This window comes from Cryptotermes secundus, unplaced genomic scaffold, assembly GCF_002891405.2.
Source record: "Cryptotermes secundus unplaced genomic scaffold, Csec_1.0 scaffold215, whole genome shotgun sequence".
Classification (NCBI taxonomy): domain Eukaryota; kingdom Metazoa; phylum Arthropoda; class Insecta; order Blattodea; family Kalotermitidae; genus Cryptotermes; species Cryptotermes secundus.
Window position 1 is genome coordinate 908,356 of NW_019743150.1, and position 26,534 is coordinate 934,889.

Genomic DNA, 26,534 nt, shown 5'->3' on the forward strand with positions numbered 1-26,534 from the left:
CTTGCCCCTTTCCCCATGCCAGGGGTTCCCTAAGTGTTGGGCATGCACCCCTGAGAAGGCGCAATTGGTTTGGGGGGGGGTTGCATGTTGTTCATATGAAAAACATGGTTTGGTTGGGATAGTTCAGTTGTCATACAATACTACAGAATTCAAACTCACAGAGCAGTGTTTCTCAACCACCAGGCTGTGGGCCCCATAATGGGCACTCAACTTATAGAAAAAAGAATTTAGCAGGCTGTGGTCTAACAAAGGTTGAGAGCCATTGGCAGTTTTAGGAAGTAAACAACAATACAAGTCTGCATACCCTTAGGGGTTTACCTTGTGGCTCTGTGAGGAGTCCTAGCAAATTTACTGTTAAACCAACTAGCTTGATTGTTGTTAAGGCTGAAACTGTGATACTCATTGCTGGGACAGACATGGTACAAACATAGTTCGGTGAAAAATGTGCTCAGCAGCTTTGTGATGTACCCCTCACAAATAACACGGTGTCTCTACAGATTGCTGATATATCAGAAGACATAGAAGAACAGCTGATTGAGGTGAGAAACATTCTTCAATACAGACTGACAAAGTGACTGATTGTAGTGCTACTGTGTAACCGTCCATTCTGACTGGAGGAGTGTTGTGTGAAAATTAAATTTGTATTAAGTTAAGANATGAAGACATGCTTTTCTGCAAACCTATAAAAAGAAGAGCAACAGCACAAGAACTCTTCAAAACTGCTGAGGACTTCAGGACAGAAAAATGCATAAAGTGGTCAGACTGTGTTGATGTATGCATGGATGCAGCTTGCGTAATGGCGGGAAATAACAAAGGACCGCAGGACTTGATTAAATGATCAGCAGCAGAGGCTATGTGGACACACTGCACGATACATCATGAATCACTGGCCATGAAGAAATTATGCCCAGAACCGAGTGAAGTGATGGATACAGTGAAAAAAGACTTTTTGCAGAATTGTGTGAGGAAATGGGGGCACAGTATCAGTTGCTTCTGTTTTACATTATTTCCCATTGGCCATCAACAGAAAACGCTGTGGCTCGTGTTTACAACTTGCAAGACGGAGCAGCACTGATCTTGGAAGAGGAAAATGTAGCATATGCTGAACATCTTGTAAATTCACAGAATGAAAACAATGTGGAAACAAGTGACACTGGAACCGATCAGCGTATCAAAGATTACTTGTTTAATCTGCATTCAGGTTTTCTAAGTATTTTCCAGAAGCAGTAAGTGATAAATGGATCATGGATGCATTTCCTGCTGATCCCCCCCAGAATTATGACTTTTCACTTGAAGAAGAAAACTATACTGACATTATATTTGACACTCCTTTAAAAGTTTGGTTTCCTACAAGTTGTATATAGAATTTTGGGTGCCTAGTGGGCAGGAAGGCCCTCACCTCAGCAGGAAAGCTTTGAACAATCTCCTTCCTTTCACAATATCCTACCCGCGCGAGACTGCATTTTCAGCAGTGGCAGCCATCAAAACAAAGTACTATTCTATGATGAACCTGGAAAATGACCTCAGAGCAGCCATTTCAAAAGTCCAACCTTGATATGATAAGTTATGTTCAAACAAGCAACCATATCCATCCCACTAATCCAGGTATGAAACATGTATTTCAGTTCAGTCAAATTAAATTAAATGCAATGAATGATACACAGTAAAATATATACTCACATCTATATTTTATGTCAAATCTGTCTGCACTTGTTCTGGGGGGGGGGGCAAATTTATGAACAGTTTTAAGGGGGAGCATAACATATAAAAGTTTGGGATCCTCTGCCCTGGGAATATCCCAAGCAAGCACTGCTGACCTGCACACACACTTGGCATGTTGTCCCAGACTCCCCTGGCCATGAATCCCACCCGATATTGCTATGTGCCCAATACTACCATAAGACAGACATGACACGTACCTTTAGTATGTGTCTCCTTGCAGACAGCGCACAGGCGGAGACAGAGATGAAGCTGCATACTCCTTGCTCACTCAGAAACTCGACATTCTTCAGGGCTGGAAACAACTTCACTGGATATTCCAGGGCTGCCAACATACAGTAATAACTATATTGAGCCATATGAGCAGTAATGTGAATACATCATCATCACTGGTCATAATTTGCCAGTTTCTGGAAATGCATAATCTTATGAGTCTGCATCCATCCTTCTGCGCCACTAAATTTAGCAGCAATGTGTGGGAATGGCTTATTTGGTTTGAGATGACAATTTGAACAAATTTCAAGACTCAAAACTGAGAATTTCTCCAGTAGGCATATCTTTTCATGGTAACCACAACTAACAAATGCATTAAGGGGTATTGCTTATTCCTTTTAATTAGCAGTTCAGTGAGAGAGAGAGACACTGTGTCATGTGATCTCTGCCGGCACTGCTAACTGTTATAAATTTGACAGACTGGTGGTAATCTGTGTGCCATGGTGCCAAGCATGACCAGTTAACTCAAAATTCCTGAAATGAAAAACCAATATTTGATTGTATCCTGAAGATACGAGGGGGTACCCAAAAGAAACCGAACTTATTTTTTTTTAAATTTATTCAAATTTTAAGCACAAACCTTCAATCCCCTTCAAAGTACTCTCCACTTACACTAATACACTTGTCTAGTCTTTTATTCCATTTTTCAAAACACTGTCTAAATTCATCTTCTAAGATGCTTGACAGCGCCTCCATCGTTTTTTCCTTTCATGTCTCTTTTCGAGGAAACAAAAAAAAGTCGCACAGGGCAAGGTCGGGTGAGTATGGAGGGCGAGGAACAGGGTTCATACCATTTTTGGTCAAGAACTGTCGTACAGACAGGGCTGTGTGAGCAGGGGCAGTCATGATGGAAAAACCAGTCACCCTACTGCCACAAATCTGGCCGCTGAGCTCCAAGTCACTCCCGACAGCTCCACAATTTCTTCAATGGTCCGTCGTCGATCTTCCTTGATGAATTCACGAATTTTTTCAACATTTTCATGTGTTCGGGCCATTGCAAAAACGACTATCACACAAAACAGTTGTCACTATAAACTCTGCCGAAACTAGTCCTTACCTTCTGAAGCAACGGTAGTCGGCTTATCGACTCAGGAATGTTAGCTCTATGCGCTCATAGCGGCAAAACGCGGTACTACAAAAGCTCTGCCCACAAAAAAATTAGTTTGGTTTCTTTTGGGTCCCCCATCGTATGAGGCTCACACATGCTTAGAAATTAGCAACGTAAAAGACACTAACCGTTAGATTATGCATAGTTCCTGAGTGATAACCAGAAATGGGAAAACTTGCTGGTTGCTCTGTCAGACATGAAGGGCTCCTTATGGATGTCACAGGTCTGGGTACAGTGCCATATCAAAATGGTAAAGATTACCGACATTCTATCTCTGACACTAGAGGAAGCTCCTCTCAAATGTCGCTAAGCTTTATCATTTCAAGAGTGTTATAACCTAAGACCCTATAAGGAGCCTGAACTGTCGTGAAGTCAACAGTCTTGTGATCTCTCTGGTGCTACTTCCGCAGTATGACAGCGTAACATGTCTCACCAGTGATGGCTTCCCAGGCCTGTTAACAAACAGGATACATGAGCCATCACATCGGTGCACATTGCAATGAATCAAGTACAGCCTAACCCAGCCCAATGCAGCAGTCTGTAACAATCACTAGTATCTGATGTGACACACACCTCTCATACAGGGGCTCCTCACAGGCAGTCCACAGGTCAAGAGGATGATACTGCATCGTTCTTCATGACTGGAAACAGCTTCCCTTCACATACACCAGTCCAGGACCACCAAAAAACAGCAACAATCACAAACAGCTTTACAAACAATAAATCTGAACAGGATATATAATATAATTTGTCACAGTTTCTTATTTTCATTGACCTGTGAGTTAAGTAAGGACAGTCTTCTCCTCAAAAGACACTAACCTTAATACACAGACTCCTACTAGTTCCTGTGCAATAATAGGGAACAGAAACGTGTTGCTCACTGTTCGTGTGAAGTCAAAGAGCTTCTTACTGGAGAAGAAGAGTGTCCTGTGTCCAGGCAGAGTGCTATCTCCCACCTATGACATCACAGAAATCGTCACAAAGTTCTCCCAAACATCCTACAAGGAAATATGAACACTCGTAACGTCCCATGCATGACTTCCTGAACCTGATACCATGACACTGTGTTTCAGCATCCTGTTGCATTGATGTATCACTATATGCACTTACTTCCATTAAAGATGGAACTTAAGCATGTAAAGTAACAACATACTGCTATTCCAACAAACTTCAGTATTTACCCCTCATTTTGAATTTCCACATGCATTATCATGATCCGCATCCCATATGCTTCACATCTTCCTTACAAAGAGTTAGTACAGGTAACTTCTGGGATGATCTTCCCTGGTCTGAGTTCAATACTGAGCAGAGGAGGGGCAGATCTCATAAACTTTGTGCGAGATTTTATATTCTCACAGCAGTGACTATAAGAGGTGCTACCTTCTGGGATGTAATGCCATAGGCTCCACTCTGCTTGCATGGCTTACTCTTTGACTCTAAAGATCAAATCAGCATATTCCTTCAAAATGTATTTTATTTTAGGTAAGTTAAATAATGCCACTCTGAGTGTTGAGGCTTTATACCTTCAACGACATGATGATTAAGTAATGTGTGGGGAGGGGGGAATAGCAGCACTTGAAGAAAACCTGTCCCAGTTCCACACTGTCTACCACAAATCCCACATTACTTGACCTGGGATTGAACCCGGGTTATGGTATTGTTTTCAAATGTTGCTAAGATTCTAAGAACCTAGATGACATCACATCCCAGATTCTCCATGCTCAGTCTGACATTGACAATGACAAACATAACGAACTGCTACTTCTTAACTGACATCCTCTTGTCCCCAGGGCTATCAACAAAAGATGATTATTGTTGAAGGCTTACACAATGTACATAATTTACATGGCATGGATCATCACTGGTACTGTCAAAATGTTACACAGAACGTGGAATTAAAATATAAGAACGTTAAAGACATAAAATAATAATAAGCAATTATATTTCAACTTCTAGAACCTGTGTGTACTGAGTGAGGGCAAGTTCTGTATCCATATTGTGGATGTCTGGAATACTGCATAAATATTAATACTAATACTATCGTCTCAGAATCACCAGTAACTCACGTGCTATTCGAATAGCCATCCTAAACTATTCATTTTCGCCTCCTAAATATATATATAACTAATATCACTTCTTCCTCACCTGCTAAAATCTTATTGGAAACTTTTGGACATTATTACTACAATTATAAACACTTTGTAATCCCTGGATTGTTCTACTTGAAAGAAACGACCCACTTCAAGTAAACTTCTAAAGCCGCCATTTTCCGCACGACCACACCTCACAAATCAGCCAATAAAAACGCTCCCCTGTAACACAGAGTAAGGAATTTTTCGTCTTCTTCTTCTTCTTCTTCTTCTTCTTTCCAACATGTGATGTCAGGTTACATTATTCTCTCTGCCTAGCGAAGTTATTCTTACAGAGCCATCTACTGTCATCGCTCTCAAATAATTCAAAGCGCATGGCGCGAGCAGTGTCATGCTGTTGAAAAGCTACTGAGCACTCGCTCAGCTACTCAAGAAATTTACCATCCTTCATGGAATCAAACAGATCATCAGCATGTTTACTAGAGCTTCCCATTGTACCCCTTCATAAGCTAGTCCATATCAGTGTCTCCCAAATGTCATCTTCCTTCAGGTCTTACTGTAATTTTGCATTGGTTTTTATACTCTACTCAGTAACTTGTTCTCTTGGCGGCCCGGGTTTGATCTCGGGGTACCTGTGACGTTTTTATGTCACATGTTACAGGTGGTAATGACGCCGTCCTCGGTGAGGTTGGCCGAACCACGGCTGTGTCTTTTGTTGGGATGCATCATGGAACAGGGATGCATTGGGACACAGCTATCGGCATCTCCTCGTGGTCCCGCCGGACAATGACAGTGCTATGCTGGAAAGCAGAACCATAGCTGCCACATTATCAGGAGAGACCCTGGGGGCGTCCGCGTCTATGGGGTGTCCGCAAGGGGGCATGCTCTCGCCTCTGCTGTTGAGCCTGGTAATTGATGATCTCCTGTGGGGACTTAATGATGATGGGTATTATACAGTAGGATATGCTGAGGACACAGCAATCCTCATAAATGGAAAATTCCTTTCAACAGTATCAGAGCATCTTCAAACAGCTCTGTACATGGTCCAACAATGGTGTGAAAGAAGAAGCCTTTCCATCAATCCTAATAAGACGGTAATTATACCGTTTATTATGAGGAGAAATATAAAGGTCCTTAAGGAACCGACCCTCTTCAATAAGAAGATACAGATCTCCAGTGATGTCAGGTACCTTAGTCTAGTATTAGACAAGGGACTGACATGGAAAAAGCAGCTGGACAAGGTCAGCAATAAAGCCTATAAGGCTTTTTGGGCATGCAGAAGCATGTTAGGTAAAACTTGGGGACTGCAGCCACATGTTGTGCATTGAATATGCACTACAGTTGTAAGACCTATAAATACATACGGCGCCACAGTATGGTGGCCCAGAGTTAAACTCAAGACAACCAAGGCAGAACTTAGCAAATTGCAAAGGTTGGCTTGCTTGGGTATCACAGGAACAATTCGAACATCTCCAGCATCTGCACTGGAGACACTCCTTGGACTCCCCCAACTACATCTACAGTTGGAGGCAGAGGCCAGGGCAGGAATCTACCGTCTCCAGTGCAGTGAACAATGGAAATCTAAATCCGATAGTTTTGGACATGCATACATAAATCAGGACATGAAAAAAGAACCCATATTACAAATGGGGTCTGACAAAATGATACTGAGACATGTATATGGAAAACTCTTCACAGTCAGATTTCCTGACAGGAATGAATGGGAAGACGGGTTTCGGCCCAATAGAAAAGAGGGACTGATCTGGTATACAGATGGTTCCAAGATAAATAAGGGCACTGGAGATGGTGTGTTCTGCAATGGCACGAGGTGGAAACTTAGTTTCAACCTTGGGCAATACACGGCAGTATTCCAGGCAGAAGTATATGTCATTAAGGCATGTATTATGGAGAATCTAGATAGGAACTACAGAAATAGGAACATCTACATTCTATCTGACAGCCAAGCTGCACTTTAAGCGCTTGACAATCACCAGTTCAACTCAAAATTGGTCTGGGATTGCCACCAGACCCTCATGGAACTGGCCAAACATAACAGGGTACAACTGATATGGGTGCCGGGTTATTGCTGGAAATGAAACAGCAAATCAATTGGCTAAGATTGGAGCTGAACATCTGTTCATAGTATCTGAACCAGCCTGTGGCATCTCTATAGGAGTTGCCAGAAAGGCAATCAGGGACTGCACAAATATGAATCACAAGAAATAATGGGGATCCTTGACTGGACTCAGGCAAGCAAAGGGACTCATACAAGGACCCTCTACTAAAAGAGCGAAGGAACTGTTGAAGCTAAACAGGAACCAGCTACAATGGGTGGTAGGACTACTTACAGGACACTGTCACCTCAAAGGACACCTCTTCAAAATGGGATTAAGTAATAGTCCAACTTGTGAGATGTGTCAAGAAGAAAATGAAACAGCCACACATATCCTGTGCAAATGTGAGTCCTTAGCTTATTTAAGATTACATCACTTGGGTCAATATTTTATGGAACCAAGTGACTATTTCAACATCCCCACATACAAATTCCTGCACTTCATTCGAAGTGCAGGATTGTTGAGGGGATAATCAGATGGGGAGGCACAATAGATCACTGTGCTTGCGGTGCAAGGACCAAGAAGGCCCACCTCTTATACATTCATTCATTCATTCATTCATTCATTCAACTTGTTCTCTTCTTACATTCCTAATCCCCAAGCCAAATCACACAGGAGAGCATGCAACATTATAGCTTGAAGGTGCCAACCTTCTGCTTTACAAAGTAATGTTAAGCGTCCACATTACACGGTGTTGTCCAGGATTGCAAATTATAACCATGTAAAACGTAATATGCTAAAGGATGACGATACAAGCTATTATTCCACATAAGGCAGTGCTCTCCATCGTTATTGTCAGAGTCGGCTAAGGCTCTTAGGTACTAATCGTGATTTCATTCGATTATTCTTTAAACTGGACTGATTTCCGTAAATTTTGCACTAGCCTGATAAAGGAGATTTTCGAAACTGTAGTTAGCACTAAGTTCAACATAACCCTGTAATGCTTCTTGTCACTTGGATAATACTTACTTACTTACTCATGGAGCTGAGCCCTTCTTGAGGAGCCGCCAATTCTGCAGCTACTCAAGAATTTCCCAGCATTTTATGGAACCCGAAAGTTCATTGCCGTGTTCACAAGAGCCCTCCGCTGGTCCCTATCTTGAGCCAAATCAATCCAATCCCTACCATCCCATCCTATATCTCTAAGATCCATTTTAATATTGTCCACCCACTTACGCCTTGAACTTCCTAGCAGTCTCATTCCTTCTGTGTTTCCCACCAATATCCTATATGCATTTCTCGTCTCACCCGTTCGTGCTACATGCCCTGTCCATCTCATCCTCCTTGACTTGATCTTTCTAATTATACTTGGAGAAGAGTACAAGTTATGAAGCTCCTCATTATGCAGTTTTCTCCAACCTCCTGTCACTTCATCTCTCTTCGATCCAAATATTCAAACACCCTCAGTCTATGTTCCTCCTTAATAATAGAACAAAATATTAATACTGCAAAAATATGATTATTCCTATAGTCAAGAGACTGCCTTTTGTTTGGCCAGTTAACATCTGAGCCAGTATTCCTCAGTCTTGTTATAGGCTTGTAAGGTTTGAGGTTTTCACGGCGGGGGCTATGAAGAATGCCGTCTTCTGGTATGTGGCGCCGTGTAGAGATTGAGTATAGAGGGGGTGGGTTTCCCCATGCACTTAGACCGGTTATTGGTCCATTGTGCGTCCCCCTTTTTAATTTCTACTGTCTCCATACCCTACCGGTACTGGTGCTCATTATTAGCCCCTTTCTGCCAGCGAAGTGCCAACCTTCTACTGGCAGTGGTATCTAATAGTTAGTCCCTTTCTGTCAGAGAGGTCCCCCCTAATCTGGCAGTGGTACCTAATACTTCCCCATCTACCGGAGGCATTGGAAACTACTTTGGGTGGGAAACAATTTTGCCAAATTTAGCTCAGAGGTCTCCTAGAGACATGAGGTTCTTCTACGTGCCGTAAAGTGCTTAAAGTCCCTCCCGGAGGACTTGTTCCCTGAATTTTTCTGCCCTTAAAAATTCCACGACCTCCGCCGGGTTTTAACCCGCGTACCTTGAGTCACGAGGTGGGAACGTTACCCCTAGACTACGGAGGCCGCTTGCCGTGTAGAGATACTCGTAGTATGTAGTTTATACTATGTCAACACGGCGCCACATCCCAGAAGACGGCATTCTTCTAGTTGTTATGAAGTTTCGCCTAATTCCGTACAATGTTCTTCATTATTACGTATAATTTGCATAAGTTATTCGTGGCGCGAGACAACTTGTTTCGAACAAAGTTGTCTGACAGGAAGGAAGCTAGGGTGTGTTCGTCGTGTCCAGGCATATCATCATCCGAGTGAGACATCGGACAGCTATATAAACCGAGGAGTGTCCCATGTGAAGCCACTCAGTGACCATCGGTCGCCATCATGGACAGGTGTCTTCAGGTAAGGCATCTTCGCCCTACTTATAATTTTAAACGTTCACTTGTCTATGTCGAAAGAGGATTGCAAAGGAGTAATCGCATCCTAAGAATAACTAAAATTATTTTGAAAATGCTCTCATACTTTGCTGTCATTGAAGTTAATTTATAGCTGACACAAATCATTATTGCAAATGCAAGTCCACTGTCACGATATTTATCACAGATATGAATATTCCTAAACTCATAAACTGTTTTTGTTTCTCGTTAGATACACATCAAGTCTAATAAGAAATTGTAATTTTTCCCTTCGGGATGGCATAAAATAAGTTGGTTTACATTTGAAGACCGTTTTCTTTCCATGTACTCTATATGTAATCGAAGGAAGTTCATATTCTGTATTGAAAAAATCAAACCAAAAGCCAATACAGAGAGTGTAACACTTTACTGTTTTATCTGTGACTATGGCCCTGAATGGAAGTGACTTTTTTGTTGAATTCTGAATGGTCCACTGGGCATGTCTTCATCATCCAGTGAAAGTGGTGATTGGATTACAGGTACTTTCTATGGCGCATTCTTAATAGGCGCCGATCAAATTGGCCGCGCGGTCTGAGGCATGAACTGTCTTCGTTCGCTCGAAAGCTGGAATCGTGGATTCGAATCCCACTCAAGGCATGGATGTCTGTGTGTGTGTTTATTCTGTGTTTGTGTTGTCCTGTGTGGGTAGCGGCCTTGCGACGGGCTGATCACCCTACCAAGGAGTGTATAGGATTAAGAAACTGAAAAAGCGGCCAAGGTCTAACACAGGACTGTAGAGCCATAGATGGTTAGATTCTTAATAGGTATTGTTACTACACTAGTGATTTTATCGAAATCGGTGGTATATTTTACATTTATTGTGTAAGACATTACATGTGTGTTTTATGGATACGTGCAACATCGCTACAATACAGTTCTCTCTGAGATGAATACTTGGCAAGAGAGAGTGCTGTGTCTAATGCCAAAAGTGACGTTCCTTTAAAAAATTAAATTAAGTAAATTAACACTTTTATGCTTTAATCTGCTCAAAATAATATTTAAAAATTCAGTTTCTACTTTGCAGAGAACACAATGCGTTTTCATTACAAAGGCGATTCGTTTAATGCTGTTGGGGAAATAATGGCTATTCGTTTCCAGATCATACAAAACCCGCACATGCGCCCCGCGGAGTAATGAAGAGACTTCAACGTATCGCAGGATCACGTACTTAACTCAACTCAGACGCAAGTGGTGCGACGTCAGTGATAAAAACATTTGAGGGAACCATTTTGTGCCCGTATGTTTTTAATATATACGTTGATTCCTAAACTCTTTGGTTACACTACCCAGAGCGTAGTCTCTTTACTGAATGAGCTATCATGTTCCAAAAGCATAAACCGTAGACACAATTAAAACACACAAATTTTATTTGAGATATTTTGTAAATTTGAGAAATGTAAAGAAAAAATAATGGCTTTAGAGAATGTCATACTTACAGTGGCACTTCCTGACACTAGAAGTGGCGGTTATATCATTATGACTTGGTTTCAGATTTGAGGTTTTCACAGCGAAAAAGCTTTCAGGAACTTACCATCCTGTGGGTTATGTTGCTATATAGCCAGCAGGATGGAAACATTGTGAATCACTGGCAATATATCTATTCCGGTGCGACTGGGCAAGACGTGACATTTCAAAATGAAGATATGTCGTTAATGTTTAACATAAAACTAAACTGCATATAATTAAAGAATCGCGCGTATTAAAAAAAAAAGAAGAGAAGATTTGCCTTTACTACGTGGGGAATGTGTTGCCTTTTTCGCAAAATTACAGGTTGGAAGGTGTGAAAGGTTCAGAACCAGTTCTGTATACACGCGGTAGTGTAGATGGTTGAGGCACTATGCTACAAGCTGGAAGGTTGTGGGATCGAATGCAAATGAGGTGGATTTTTTAAATTTACCCAATCCTTCCAGCCGCATTATGGCCCTGGGGTTGACTCAGCCTTTAACAGAAATGAATACCAGGAATTTTCCTGGGAGGTAAAGGGCGGTCGGCGCGAAAGGCTGACAACCTTACCGCCATCTGTGAGCCGATTGTCTAGAGAAAATGTAGGAGCCTCAACATCTCACAACCCTATGGGCCTCCACGACCTGTTACAGGGATACCTTTACTTTTACTTTTTATATATCTCGTTGTTCTGTTTCACAGATATTGCTCTGCGCAGTCGCCATCGGCTTTGTCCACTCCAGGCCTGGTATATTTCGCGTGATTCCCGTCGGCCTCTCCAGCCAGTACCACGCTCAGGATGCTCTCGGACAATACAGCTATGGGTACAGTGACGGTCTGTCTAGCAAGAATGAGGTCAAGACATATGACGGTGTGACCCGTGGAGAATACTCTTACGTGGACTCCAACGGAATCGTCCAAAGCGCTACCTACACAGCGGACGCTGTCAATGGCTTCAAAGTGTCGACAACTAACCTACCCGTGGCACCTAAAGCTGCTCCTGCAGACGTACCCAGTCCCGTTCAAGACACCCCCGAAGTCGCGGCGGCCAAAGTTGCCCATAAGGCAGCCCATGACGCAGCTGCAGTCGCCGCATCTGCTCAACAGCTTCCTGTACTCGGCTCTCCTGCCGTTGTTCCCGGTGGTTTCGCTTACACTATATACGCCGGAGTTCCGGGCTTTGTGTCTTACTCGTCTGTAGTACCTGCTGCTCTTCCTGGAGTTCCTGTCGATACACCGGAAGTTGCGGCTGCAAAAGCAGCCCATCTTGCGGCCCATGTTGAAGCTAAGTTGAGGAACCTTGGTTGAAGAAACTGAAATAGAGGCATCCATATTTACTTGTAAATGGTTCATTCTTTGGCTGGCTTAGAAAACTCTGTTCTAACTACTGCATGCTGTATGACGAACAGACGTAAATTCGACGTGAAAATGCTCTCTTTGCTTTATTAGTCTTCCCTAATACTATCTTTCAGCATCCCGTTGCGTTCAGGTATTATCCTTATTATTAAAGCATCCGTCAGTAATGACAATGATGATACACAAGTGAACAGTGCAGTGGTCTCCCCGAAAATCAAAAGGAAAATTGCCTGATGACGGTTCATGTGCGGCCGAAACATATTGTAAAGTGAGAAGAAACCTATGTTAAACTAAAGACGTTTTAATAATTTTATCACTTTTAAGTTTATAAGTTATACTTTTAGTGTCTTAGTGACATTTTATGATTTTAACAACATTGGAAAGTATTAAAGTTACACTTTTAGTGAGGAACATATTTTAGATGTCTTTTATATTAAAAAAAAATATTGTTGCATTATTGACGGGTGCAATAATAAGGATAATTACGCAAAATAATTTAATACTAAATTTAAAAAAATTATGCTGCAAAAATCACAATTCAACTTTGTTTATTACATAAGCAGAATTTACATCTTAATTCTAATTATTCAGAAATGATTCCTTTTGGTCAAAATATCCCATGACCGTTGACCGACTTCACGCCTTTATCACTAAAGACCTATTGTGAATGGATAAAATTGTGGTTTGCTAAAGACGGTAACATGGCATCAATTTAGGTTTTGACTGTTATATCAGCCACTTTCTTCTTCGTTTCTTTCACTGTCACTATAGAAACACATTATTGTTCTATGAATTATATTTCCACTTCATTTTATAAAATAAATTTCAATTTAATTTACTGCTGTGACATTTAAAATCAATTCAGATCAAACACTTATTTATGATCCTTTTCAACATTATCCTCCCATCTATTCCTGTGTCTCCCAACTAGTTCCTTTCCATACGATTTTACAACTAAAATTCTTGATCGTCAGGAAAACCATCAAATGCTCGATGAAGCCACTGTCCCATGGATCAATCGGTAAAGTTGTTCTTGTCTCTGATAATTTAATTCTTCATGCTGTGTACTTTATTTTGTCTCCAAGAGCGAGAATAACTTACTACGGACCTACGTTTCAGATGTTTAAGTCAAGTTTTACTGACCGCAAAAGAGTATTCGGAAAAGTGTAATAAAAAAGTTAAACGGTTAAGCTACCCCTGCAATAGGCCGTGGAAGCGAATAGGGTTGTGAGACGTCGAGGCTCCCACATTTTCTAGACAATCGGCTCACAGATGACGGTGGGGTTATCAGCATTACGCGCCGGCCGCCCTTTATCCCTTCAATATTCTGGCATTCATTCTTGTTAGAGGCTGAGTAGACCCCAGGGCCATAGTGTGGCTGGAAGGATTAGGTCAATTGAAAATTCTAGTGGCCTCATCGGGGAAAGAAACCCCCAATCTTCCGGCTTGTAGCATAGTGCCTCAACCAACTACGCTATGGCGTGCTCCACAGGATAGAGTAATACATTTTCAAAGTAATCTGGTATTAATATTTGGTGCATTTCCTTTTTTCAATTTCGAATAATTTCTGAAGATCCATAGCGGCAGATGCCACCCCTTACCGCCACCCATGGCTTGCACTTACAAGTGCATTAAAAATACGAAAGAGAAAACTGTACGAAGACTCGTACAAGGTTTTAACACGTGTGAACATCAATAAAGAATATAAATGCCGTTAATTACTAATTAAGGGAAACAGTAAGTACTGGAAGTATCTGTTATAGTAATATTTACATCTTAAAGCGCTAAATATCCACGTGTTGATCACGTGCTTTAAGGGTTTAACATGATCCATCATGGAGGCTGTTAAACTATGATAGTGAAAACTTGATGGAGGAATGGCCTTTAACTATCGATTTCAGTAACAACGGCCTTTTCTTGTACGAGTACTGACATGAGCAAAAGAGAAAGAATTAGTCAAGGAAAAATACTAATTATAGAGAGATTTCTGAAAACTATACTCCTTTAGAGGAATTCTGTCTTCTGTAGTCTGTTGGTAGTCAACAGATGTTTCGAAACAACATATCGTATCCATTTTCAGGGTCGAAGAATAAGCCAAGCAAGAAACCAACCTGGAATCAGGTGGAGGTGATATGTTCTTCCGAAACGTCTGTTGGCTACAGGGTGTTATATTCCAGAAGAGAGAAACCTTCATAACCACAGCTGTGAGAACATTAAATCCTGTAAGCTCCTTTCATTTCTAGGTTCAGTCATTGCCACGCACGGGATGTTTGTTAAATCTTTCGCATTCTACTACATGCACGTGTCGATTCCGCGCAACAGTATTTCGGTTGCCTAGGTTACGTGCGTGACATAACTCACAAGAACATTAAGTTTTCTTTTTGAGTACTGAAACTATCGATCATAGTGCTGACAGTCTGCATAAGCCACTTTAATCGATCCGAACCAGTCTGCCATGGTTTCCCCTTTCAAGGTCTCTTCTCATAAACAGAACTGTTACCGTTTGGCCAATTAAACGACGATTTTAGTTCCAGAATTTTTATCGCCCCTCTCCCTCTCGAAATACTTACTTACTCATAGAGCTGAGCCCTTCTTGGGGAGGGGCCAATTCTGCATCTACTCAAGAATTTCCCAGGATTTTATGGAACCCGAAGGTTCATTACCGTGTTCACAAGAGCCATCCACTGCTCCATATCCTGAGTCAGATCAATCCAATCTATACCATCCCATCCTATCTCTCTAAGATCCATTTTAATATTGTCCACCCACTTATGTTTTAGTCATCCTAGTGGTCCCTTTCCTTCTGGCTTTCCCACCAATATCCTATATGCATTCTTCGTCTCCCCCATTCATGCTACATACCCTGTCCACCTCATCCTCCTTGACTTGATCATTCTAATTATACCTGGAGAAGAGTACAAGTTATGAAGCTCCTCATTATGCAGTTTCCTACCTCTGGAAATACTAGAGACCAAGATATATGCGCACACAACAATTCTACCAGTTCATCTGTGTGGCTGTTAATGCTCCGCTGGTACACTCACAGAACATGAATTACAAATATATGTAAACAAAGTACTCAGGAAAGTTTTCGAGTAAGTGGAAAATTAGGATAAGTTACAGCAGGAAGAGGAGCTCACTGGCCTGTACATTTCTTCTGCTATTGTTAGTATACTAGCAACAACGGATTTATGATAGGTTGGACACACTGAACGAAAAAAATACATCTTGTTCCTTATAACGACAATCCTGACTGAGGTGTTCCATGGACTACCCCCCTTACGCTTCCAAATTTCGGCACAGTAGCTCAAAACAGCACGACTGTCTCCTTCCAGATCTTTCCCAAATGAATGATCACCCTTCCATTCGAAATCATATACGGGTGGTCTGAGACACTGTAATCATCTGGAAAAATAAATATATAAAATAAGAAATACACACAAAATTGTGGTGGTGAAACCATTAGGAAAGGGAGCTGTATGACTTGTAATGTGCTTATCCCCCATCTAAGGAGTTCAGACTTGTGGCCAAATATTTTCATAGAATTAGTTCTAAGCGGAAACGGGGCATAATGATGAGAAACAAGTAACAGAGAAGATACAGAAGCGGAAAGAGAACCCGCGAAACAAAACTGTTGCGTCACTAGACTTGAGGCGTGGCTGATATCAGCATCTGGCGCCGGCGGCATAGGCGTCGCTACCAGACGTGAGTTGTTGCTCTCCGGAAATGCAAATTGGAAAGAAGGAATACGGTTCGTGTGTTCCACACTCAAGCCAAAAAACGCCTAGACGGAACACGATTACAATAACAGGAAGAGTGGCGGTAGAGTGGCTGACATTCCTGCTTCATATTCGGAAGGTCCCGGCTTCAAACTTCAGAGCTAACCTGACTGACGTTTATCGTGCTTTTCCTCACTACTTCCAGGCAATGCTATATTGCTTCGCTCTGCGTCGTTCCAATTAACTATGAAGCCGAAAACAATAAGATGAAAAAGACACAATTTGTTACATTTTCATTTTTGCTTCCGGCTTCATATTAAGAAATCACGCTGAATATATGAAATCTGTGGTTCTCAGGGCGGTGTTATTTCTTAACATCTGGGATGTCATTCCGCGTTATTTATAAACATTAACTAATGTTCAAGAGAAACGTGAGAAGCCTCCTTCTAACCTGAAGATGCAGGTATCAGATTCTTCCGAAACATTGATATATATCTACTATACCACACGGCAGCATATCTGAGAAGGATGTAACCTTCAATGTGAATGCTTTAAAGACAATAATAATTATTTCAAATATTTATCACTCCAGCAAAGTGCCTTCACATCTTAACAAACAAACAGTATCTTATATAACAATAATAATTTGTCCTTGAACAGAAGAATAACCGTTGCAGACCCGCCTAATCTGCCTCCACCCAAAGTGCGTGTAGTTGTCACAGAGACTCCCAAGTTCCCGCTCTTGACACAGTAGGATCACCCGGTTATGTACAGCAAGACGCTGATACGAGAACCAGTTTCTCTTTTCCGGAATGTCACTCAAGCAACGAATACAATTAATGACAAACAGGAATTGGCAACCGATGACGCGTTATGGTGGCCGAAAAAAAATTGGACCAGAGCCCAACAAAATTCCTTTACATTGCCTTCTACTATATCCAACTCGAAGACTGTCACGTGTTGTTTCTTGGATTATTTACCAGCTCTGTAGCAACTTCAGAGTTTGCCACAACTTCTCCTATGTCACAATCGAAATATGTCGTTTTTAAATCAGTCTTTATTCTAGACCGGATTTGGGGCTCACCCAGCTATCTACCCGATAGTTACAGGGGTCTTTGCCCAGGGGTAAAGCGGCCGGGACGTGAAGATTATCTCTCACTTATAACTAGTGCCGAGGTCAACAATGATGAAGCTATAATTACTTATGGACCTGAGCCCTTCTTGAGAAGCCAAATCTGCAGCTACTCAAGAACTTCCCAGCATTTTATGGAACCCGAAGTTTCATTACTGTGTTCACAAGAGCTCTCCACTATCCCTATCCTGAGCCAGTTCAATCAAATCCATCCCATCCCATCCTATCTCTCTAAGATCCGTTTTAATATTGTCCACCCCCCTTCGCCTTGGTCTTCCCAGTGGTCTCCTTCCGTCTGGCTTTCCAACCAATATCCTATATGCATTCCGAAATTAATTTACACATCACTAAAACTTTAAAACTAAGAGAATGTCTTTCTGCTGAAAATATTATAACAGATTCATATACTTGTCGCGGTGGATGGCCGATGACAATGGCCGCGCGGTCTAAGGCATGAAATGTGTTCGCCCGCTCAAACACTGGGATCGTGCGTTCAAACCTAACCCAAAGCATGGATGTTTGTGTTGTCCTGTGTAGGCAGCGGCCTTGCAACGGGCTGAACACCCGCCCAAGGAATCCTACTGACTCTCTGCATGATTAAGGAATTGATTCATCGTCGACTGTAGCGCCCGTGAATTATTTTTAATATGGGTGGACGATGGTCGAGATATTGCCAGCAATATGTGAGGCAGATGTTGAGGGTGCTTGGGACGCACAGGGCATACCCTAACTTCAGTTCAGTGAATGCATTTTGGTATCTTGCATCACGCTGCGACACACGTAACAAGCAAAACTCTTCCTTATCTACTGTTACACTTGAATCAGGCACGTGGTGTGTCGTTAGGACAGATTCATTTTATCAGGCGATTATATGGAGATATACATGGGTTATACAAAATCATGGAAACACTACAGATACTGTACACATTTCTTTATTGAGATGGTGTTGGACAAATTTTTGCCTCCAATATAGCGGCAGTCTTTCTTGGAACGAACTCGTACAAGTTTTAAACAGTTTCTACCATTCTTCTTGAAGAACATCTTCAAGTTGTTTTAGAGAATTTGGAGGTGGGAATCTGTTCCTCACTGTAGTCTTTAAATTTACCAGTGGTTCAGTGGTGTTCAAATCTGGTGACTGTGCTAGCCAGGGAAGATTTTTAAGTTCACCTTCATGCTCTTCAAACCATAACTGAACTGTTCCAGCTGTGTGAATGGGGGCATTGTCTTCTTGGAAAACTGCGTCGTTGTTCGGAAATAACGTCTGGATCATGAGATGCACCTGATTACAGTAATTCGGCCATGAAGGGTAATAATGGGACCAACAGAACACTGTACCACAACATTGCTGCCCAAACCATCACAGAACCTCCCCCGTGTGTCACTGTCGGAACCAAGCCTTACGGATTGTAGGCTTTGTTTGTGTTCTCCAAACGTAAAGTCTTCCTGGTGTAGGGAACAGCGTAAAGGACGACTCATCTGACCATGTCAGTCAGTTGTCAGATGTCCAGGTCTTACGGTCGTGACACCATCGTTTGTGCATCTGAGCATTACTTTCAGTAATCAGAGGTTCAGCAATTGCAGCCCTACAGGGGATGTTGGATTTGTCAACCTCACGTTGGACAAGTTTTGTGGAAACAGGGCCTTCAAGATGAATATTCAGTTCTGTTGTCACCCGTGCTGCAGTAGTTCTGTGATTTTTCGAAACAATCCTTCTCAATGTACGATGATCTATTTCTGTCAATATTGATTTTCGTCCACTGTTTCTTTCGCAGATGTTGTCTTCCCATGGCTTATGCGTGCCGACGTCGCTCTCGATATACCCAACGATGTGGCGCTTTATATCACAGATGCTCCAGCTAAACGCGCACCAACGATTTATCCTCTTTCAAAACTGGACAAGTCTTCCATATTCTAATTTTTCCACAGAGTCATTCAACACAATCACTAATGCACTTACACGAGCACTACAGAGTGTAAACAAATGTAACAACATTCAGTGTTACCAACTAAATTTCTTTCAATGTAGCCAACACAAATTCTATTCCTCAATTTCTTAGTGTTTCAATTTTGTTCAACTCATGTAGAGGTCTCTGATGTCTTGTATTTTATTAATTCATTAAGGACGCTATTAGCCTGTAACAGAAATGAGTACCAGGAATCTTCCTGGGTGTAAAGGGCGGCCGGCGCTTAAGGCTGTGTCCTACGAAACGTTGGTACCACCATCCCACATCCCACAATAAGTTATTTGTTTTTCCTTGTTCTGTGTGATGTCTACTTTGAAGTAAAGGCTGAAATAGACGTGTAACACGCCCTGAATGTTACATATTGAATATCCCTCGTATAAAAACTACAGGTTGAATCTCACATTATTTTCGTTTATTTCGAATCACTCTATGAGATCCATTGTTATTACAACATGTGCCAAGGTCGTTGTTTTGTTGTATGACAACTGCTGGATGCTTGTATGTCTGATATCAATCATAAACGCTTCTGGATCCGGGGATGGGGATTTGGAAGGTTACAATCTTAGTGAGAGTTGCCTTGTATCTTGTCAGATAGGCAACTTGCGTAATCTGGAGGGACACTTTCCCAAACACTCAGTATTTGCTAATAAACCATGAAGTGCAAGATGCAACGCCCGTAACACCACAGCACTCCCATGGGTATGATCATGAACCAGTTCTATCCACCTCTCTTTCTCAACATTAAGATCTATCTTTAGACCATTTCCCTTATTTTGAGATAAAAAGTTCTTGGGAACAACTAATCGCCTGCTTTACTTTCATAAGAAATGTACAGCACAGAAAACGATGCGCCCAACAAATATTTTATTGTTGCGTATATTCGTTGCAGCGGCAACGTTTTTACCGAACCGTTACCTAGCAACGATAGGTGGATACACATACAGACACAGACTGATGGGAGGAATTTATGAAGTACGCCGTTGAGATGGGCTCAGGTGGTATGATATACGTACCAAATTTCGCAAAGATTGGTTCTGGAATTCAAAAGTATATGGGGAACGAAACACAAACACGAAGACAGCAAAAAGTAAAGGTAAAGCTATTCCTGTAACAGCCCACGGAGGCCCAATGGGTTGTGAGACGTCGAGGCTCCCACATTGTCTCTAGATAATCGGCTCACAGATGGCGGTGAGGTTGTCAGCCTTACGCGCCGGCCGGCGCCCTTTACTCCTAGGAAGATTTCTGGTACTCATATCTGTTGGAGGCTTAGTCGACCCCAGGGCCATATGGGGCTGGAAGGATTAGGTCAATTGAAAAATCCAAAGACCTCATCGGGAATCGAATCCACGACTTTCCGGCTTGTAGCGTAGTGCCTCAATCAACTACGCTACCGCATGCCCCGCCACGCAGAGAGCACAATGATCTCATAAGACTATTTTCATTTATTTTCAAAATAAGGAAAGTGGGCTTATGAGATCATCTTGATGTCTGTATGTCTTTGTGCCTCCTTCCTAATAATAATAGAGCCAGAAAAGACGGCCGTTGGTAGGAAAAGGCTCGGTAAACACTTTCCCGCAGCAACGAAAATACACGAAAGTAAACGGTGCGTGTTTATCAAGGGAAATCAGGCGATTGGTTCTTCTTGTTTCTCTTAAATGAAATAAGGCTGAACATGAGGAAAAATATCGAGTTTAAAACCGAAGAAAGCGATCTCAAAGAGCTGCTTCCGTTTTTCTCGAGGTTTCGGCTTCATGGAGTGTAGCCAAGATCGAGTTACGCTCCAACTTATGTCGCGGTTTCAGTGACTTGCGGGCAGGCGTGTGACCAAACCAGATTACCTTACGTAGAGGCAACCAGTTCACAAAAAAAAGTGTGCACACAATTGAATTATGGGCAATGTAGTAACTTACATACATCATCCATACACGGTATGCAACCTTGCTCCCACATTTTCACCGTTAGTACTATGTGCGGAATAGTTTGGATTCAATTTCTTTTTATTCAAGTCTCCTCGTTAGCTTATTTACAGCAGATATTCTGTAATTGATGAAATTCGACTCGTGCGCAGTTTCCACAATGGACTACACCCTGTCTTGTAAACCTCTTTCTCATCTTTCTGACGTGGTCCTTATCCAAAACAGAGGAATGTGAACTCATCAGCGTTGAGGCGAAGAAGGAAATAAACCTTGAAGGTCACTTTCGTTTAAAGCGCAAGAGTGTAGTAGCTCACGTAACGATCCGGTAGGTTAACGTGGCGGTAAAGCTTCAGACTAGTATTCCGGAAATATACGATTCGAATTCCGTCGGAGTTACAGTCCAGTGTGAGTAAGATTCATGCTGATTTGATTCCGTCTCTCTCCAGTCGAATGCTGGGATAGTAATTTAAAACAGGCCGCAACTCTTCTCTTGTATTCTATTGTCTCTAGTTTCTCCTTTTTTTCTTCTACCATTTCACAATTTCTTCAATTTATTTCCTTCTCATTGCTCCTTTCCGGCCACTATTTTTGACCTCGGCATTAGATGAAGGTGAATGGTCAGCTTCATGACCCGGCTGTTTTATCCTCAGAGGAAAAGCTTACCCGCATCCATCAGAAATGAAGCTGGGTGGACACCATAACAGGTCTGGACGCTGTGGAGAAAAGAAAAACATTTTGCCCCTGCCGTGAATCAAACCCAGGTGGTCAAACCCGTATCCCGTCACTATACCGAATGAGCTATTCCGGCTCATTTAATCCGGCGGCTCTGGGTCCCACCCGACCTCATATCCAACGGGTGCCAGGGATTCTTTCCCAGGGGGTAAAATGGCCGGGACGTGAAGCTGACCACTCACATCTAGTGCCCAGGTCAAGAATTGTCGAGCTCTACCTCCACTATCCCATATGTGTTCATGGCACAGTGTTTAACTAATTAAGCACCGGGGCAACTTTATAAATATTTTAATTCATGTTTTAAAAATTATTTTTATATTTATTATTAATATGATGTGTATTTCCTTCTATTAATCAGTCCTGGTTTTTGTTTCCAAAACCCAGGGGGAGAGGCCTATATCCATATTGCCCCCCCTGCACCTGCGCCTATGTGTATCATCTGCCTTCATTTTCAATATCTTTTCAAAATGAAGAATGCTGTCTTCTGGGATGTGTCGCTGTGTAGATATTTTGTAAACCGACGACGTAGGTTTTACGTTCCTCCGGAAAGTCGGTTTACACAATTTCTACCTGGCGCCACATCCCAGAAGACGTCATTCTTCATATTCACCATCGTAAAAACCTAAAATCTTACACTTTTCAAAATATCTGAGGTTATTTCGAGAGGTGAATTGTGTTCTTTTTTTTTATGACGACGCCGTGTAGCCATGTTGGTGATTATCAAAGTACTGGAGGAACACACCGCCTTCATTTCTCTGTCCTGACCTTTACGTGTAACGTGAATTTACAGGTTCCCTCGCGTTCCAAATTTAAACGTCCCAGATCACGAGGACCTGCCGAATCCGCTACCCCGTCCTTCAGAACTGATTATCATCTCTCTTCCACCTCATTAGCCTCGGCAGCAAAACAGCGTGGTGCAAACGGGTCCGCCAAGGAGTACGACGACAAACAACCCCTCCTCTTTGGACCTAGACGGAGGTTGAAGGTCGTCAACTCGCGTACCATTATCTAATTTCACGTAGACCAAGGTCACATGATCTTTCGGATATTGAAGGAAGCTGAAATTAAAATATGGACGTAATTATTATTAGTCCTGCAATGAGGCTGCTCTTTCGTCGCTATCGGGAATGTTCATTATGTTGTGAACATTCATTTTATCAGGTTGCAAAATATTTTCTATTACGGTACTAACTGCTGTCTTTGCCAAAGATGAAACATCTTGGGAAACTACTGCATCGCAAAAGGAAAACGGCCTGGAAAACTATTGCCTTATGAAAAATAAAGCAACTGGAAAACTATTGCTTTGTAAAAGATGAAGCGGCCTGGAAAACTATTGCCTTGCAAAAGGTGAAGCGGCCTAGAAAACTATTTTTTTTTCCTGTGGCGCTACAGCCCCAATTTGGGCCTAGGCCTACCTCCATGAAACTCTCCGTTTCACTTCGGTTTACTAGATCTTACACATTCGGTAGGACTGCTTGGACGAGTGATCAGCTCCTCTCAAGGCCTCTATCTGTAGACAAACACAGAAAAACGCACACAAACATCCATGCCCTGAGTGGGATTCGAACCCATGATCCCGTCTTCCGAGCGAGCGAAGACAGTGCATGCCTTAGACCGCTCGGCTACCGTGCCCGGCTGGAAAACTATTACCTTATGAAAAATAAAGCAAATGGAAGACTATTGCTTTGCAAAAGATGAAGCGGCCTGGAAAACTATTACCTTAAAAATATATATATTGACCTGTAAAACTATTGCCTTATGATAGGTAAAGCTGCCCGGAAGAATTGACATCTTCCTTATTTTGATGGTTTCCTCTTTTATTTTTCTTATGTTTATGCTTTATTGCTTCGTTTCTCCACCCGACACCATCATCAGTTCTCTCTGCGCCCGTGTCTACAACAACAACAAGACACGTATCAGAGATGCAAGCAAGGAGAGGAAATTTCTGCGGAATATTAAGAAACGAAAAGGAAGAGACTGTACAACAGGATTTGGGGTTCTCACAGAGATCATTATGGAGATGCAATGCCTTGGAGCCTAGTAGAAATTCACAGACGAGTCGGAGGGACATATTGCCTCCATCTTCAGGGACGAAGATGAATCAAAGGAAGTAGTTTGTAGCTTGCTTCTTGCTTGGTTTACTTTCGCACCCTGAAGATGGAGGCAGTATGTCTCTCTGAAACGCCGATGAACTTCGACCGGGCTACATTGCATCGCATCCAAGGATATGATAATATTCAAAAATAGAAAAATCCAGAACAGAGACATTGCGCAGGATCTGCAAGGAGTGTTGCTGATAAAAGGGGTCATTTTTAGTATCAAAATGAACAGGAAAAAGTGACCATTGGCGAGACAAGGGAAGAAAAATATGCAGAAAGGGAGTTAGAAAAGAGTAGCGAGACATAAGGGTTGTGCTTGTTGAACATTAGAACAGAATGGAGGGACATTTGCTGTAAAAGAGAAAGTATTGACATAGATAAAAAAGGAGTGGGTTCGTATCCCTAAGGCTGGCCGTTATATAACGGGTCATTGCCACCAAATGTCGCGGCTGAATGGTCAGCACCCTTCATTAGCCTTCTGAAGGTTACTGCTTCGAATCTTGTGCGGTAAGCGGAATTTCCTAGCTGAAGTTTCTTATTAATTTCCTCATCTCTCGACGTAATTGCCGGGCAGGGATCTCAAAAAGGGCCCCCACCGTTTCCTTCCAAATCCGATCAAGTTTACGATTTACATTCATTCTGACGTTTCTCGTCCTACAGACCAATATGGCGGTGTAGCCTTAATATTTTCGCTTTGTCTGCGCAAGTTCCTCTATTGTATATCTTTGATATTGAATATGCTGTAACTTTTTACGGTTTTCCTCCGTCTCTCCACAGAAATGGCACGCCCTAGTAGCTTCCTGTCACATTCTAACCATTCCTAACCTTTTTTTTCACATCCGTCAATACGTTAGTACGTAACTTTTGCAGTTAACGAAGAACTAGTTAATGACGTCATGAAATGAACACTAATTAACTGATAAAGTCTTCAGTACCCATTGCATAGGAGACCGCGTGGGGCCCGGGGCCGGTCTGGACGCTGTGGAGAATAGAAAACATTAGTTGCCCCTGCTGGACATCGAACCTCTTTTTCTTCGGTCATCAAGCATTTACGTGTAGATTCTAAAGGGTTCTGACGATGGTGGATGACACACAGAATTACTGGGTTTTTGGACTTTTTCCAGCTTCCGGAATTCTAGGTAATAGAGGACACAATGTTTCGGAAACTACACTGCTTCCGTCTTCAGGCGAGAAAGGAAGACACCTACTCAGTTGGGCCCCTTAGAAATAGCTAATTTCAATCATCGTATCTGTGTATCAAGCATGTAGTTTAGTCTCTATACTAACTGGCGTATCCCTTCTCTCTTACAGAGCATTAGTAGTCTACATATTGCCACGTAGTTTGTGTGCGTGTCTATAGACGGGGTTTGGATTGGTAAATAGATTTGTTGCCCACTTACAGGTTGTAACTACAAGTAACTATAACACTATCGCTTTTTCCACACTTCACAGTTCACTAGATCACACAACTTAGTGTTCTCAGCCTGTTACTACACGTTTCCTGGTAGTGGCTCCAACAATGGCTATTCCTTTGCCTCAGAGCTCAAGTCCGCTTTTCATAGACTCCCATACAGAACTGACTAAGATTTAACCTTATCCATTGCTTATAACATCTTAGCACGGACCATATAGAAAACACGGCTCTTATATTGTTGAGTTCGTGTCTGTTGCTGTGGGAACACATTTATCGAGCCGTTGCCCAGAAACGGCCCTGGTATATCCACAAATCTCGCGGTAATTGCATAACAACGTCTCTACAAGTTAAAATATATCTCACTAAAATTTATAATTAAGAATATTTAACAGAAAACTGAGATATTTGTATCTGCAATGAATAAACATCAAGTACGTGTACAATGAGGCATACAAAATCGCCTACTGCTTTTGTGGAAATAACAGGCCAACGAGGAATGAGTTAAAGGAGGCCATCATTCGTTATTATCTCGCCATTCCTTGTATGAGTTCTGGAGAGGAAATTGTTAAGTTGTAGACCGCTGTTCGCTTCTTGGTCTCAGAGCGGTTAAATCAGAGATGTTGGGATGGACTGGCACGTAATTCGAACGTAGGAGGCCAGAAGTGAAACAGAAAATACATATCCCTTAAAATATACCAGCTGGAATAAAAAAAAAAACAAATTCTGTGGTTTTAGTCCACAAGCGAACTATACCGATCGAAGTTAGTACCAACTTTAGTGGCTAGAGGGTTTCACGAGGTCAGCGCAACGGATCCCCACGGCCGTTAATCTCCGTTTTTTTTTAAGACCGGAACCACTATTTCCTTGAAATAGCTCCTCAATTATCCTCACGAGGCTGAGTGAACCCCGTTCCAGACGCACTATTTCTCAGAAAATCTGGTAGTGCTGGGAAACGAACCCGGAACCCTAGATCTGTAGCCAGAAACTATGACCATT

At 42.1% G+C, this 26,534-nt stretch overlaps 1 protein-coding gene and 1 long non-coding RNA gene across 4 annotated transcripts in view; one reads left to right on the plus strand and one right to left on the minus strand.

Annotated features, from left to right (window-relative positions):
• Window positions 1–1,923: 1,923 nt before the first annotated feature.
• On the minus strand, window positions 1,924–5,452 carry LOC111873838. Of its 3 annotated transcripts, none has more exons than XR_002844446.2 (4): window positions 5,246–5,452; window positions 3,674–4,098; window positions 3,229–3,552; window positions 1,924–2,044 (listed from the first exon to the last, which is right to left on the minus strand). It is a non-coding gene; the product is annotated as an uncharacterized LOC111873838 (long non-coding RNA). The 3 variants fall into 3 exon arrangements; XR_002844445.2 differs by having other exon boundaries at window positions 3,674–4,056; window positions 5,246–5,450; XR_004514035.1 differs by lacking the exon at window positions 5,246–5,452 and adding an exon at window positions 4,282–4,518 and having other exon boundaries at window positions 3,674–4,056.
• A 4,068-nt stretch (window positions 5,453–9,520) lies between these two features.
• The window catches only part of LOC111873818 (ice-structuring glycoprotein), a 37,291-nt gene continuing 20,277 nt past the window's right edge, over window positions 9,521–26,534 (plus strand). Inside the window, exons 1-2 of the mRNA XM_033755216.1 lie at window positions 9,521–9,710; window positions 11,909–12,511. Coding sequence (XP_033611107.1) covers window positions 9,693–9,710; window positions 11,909–12,511 — 621 coding nt within the window. The 5' untranslated portion in view covers window positions 9,521–9,692. The remainder of the gene's footprint in view (window positions 9,711–11,908; window positions 12,512–26,534) is intronic.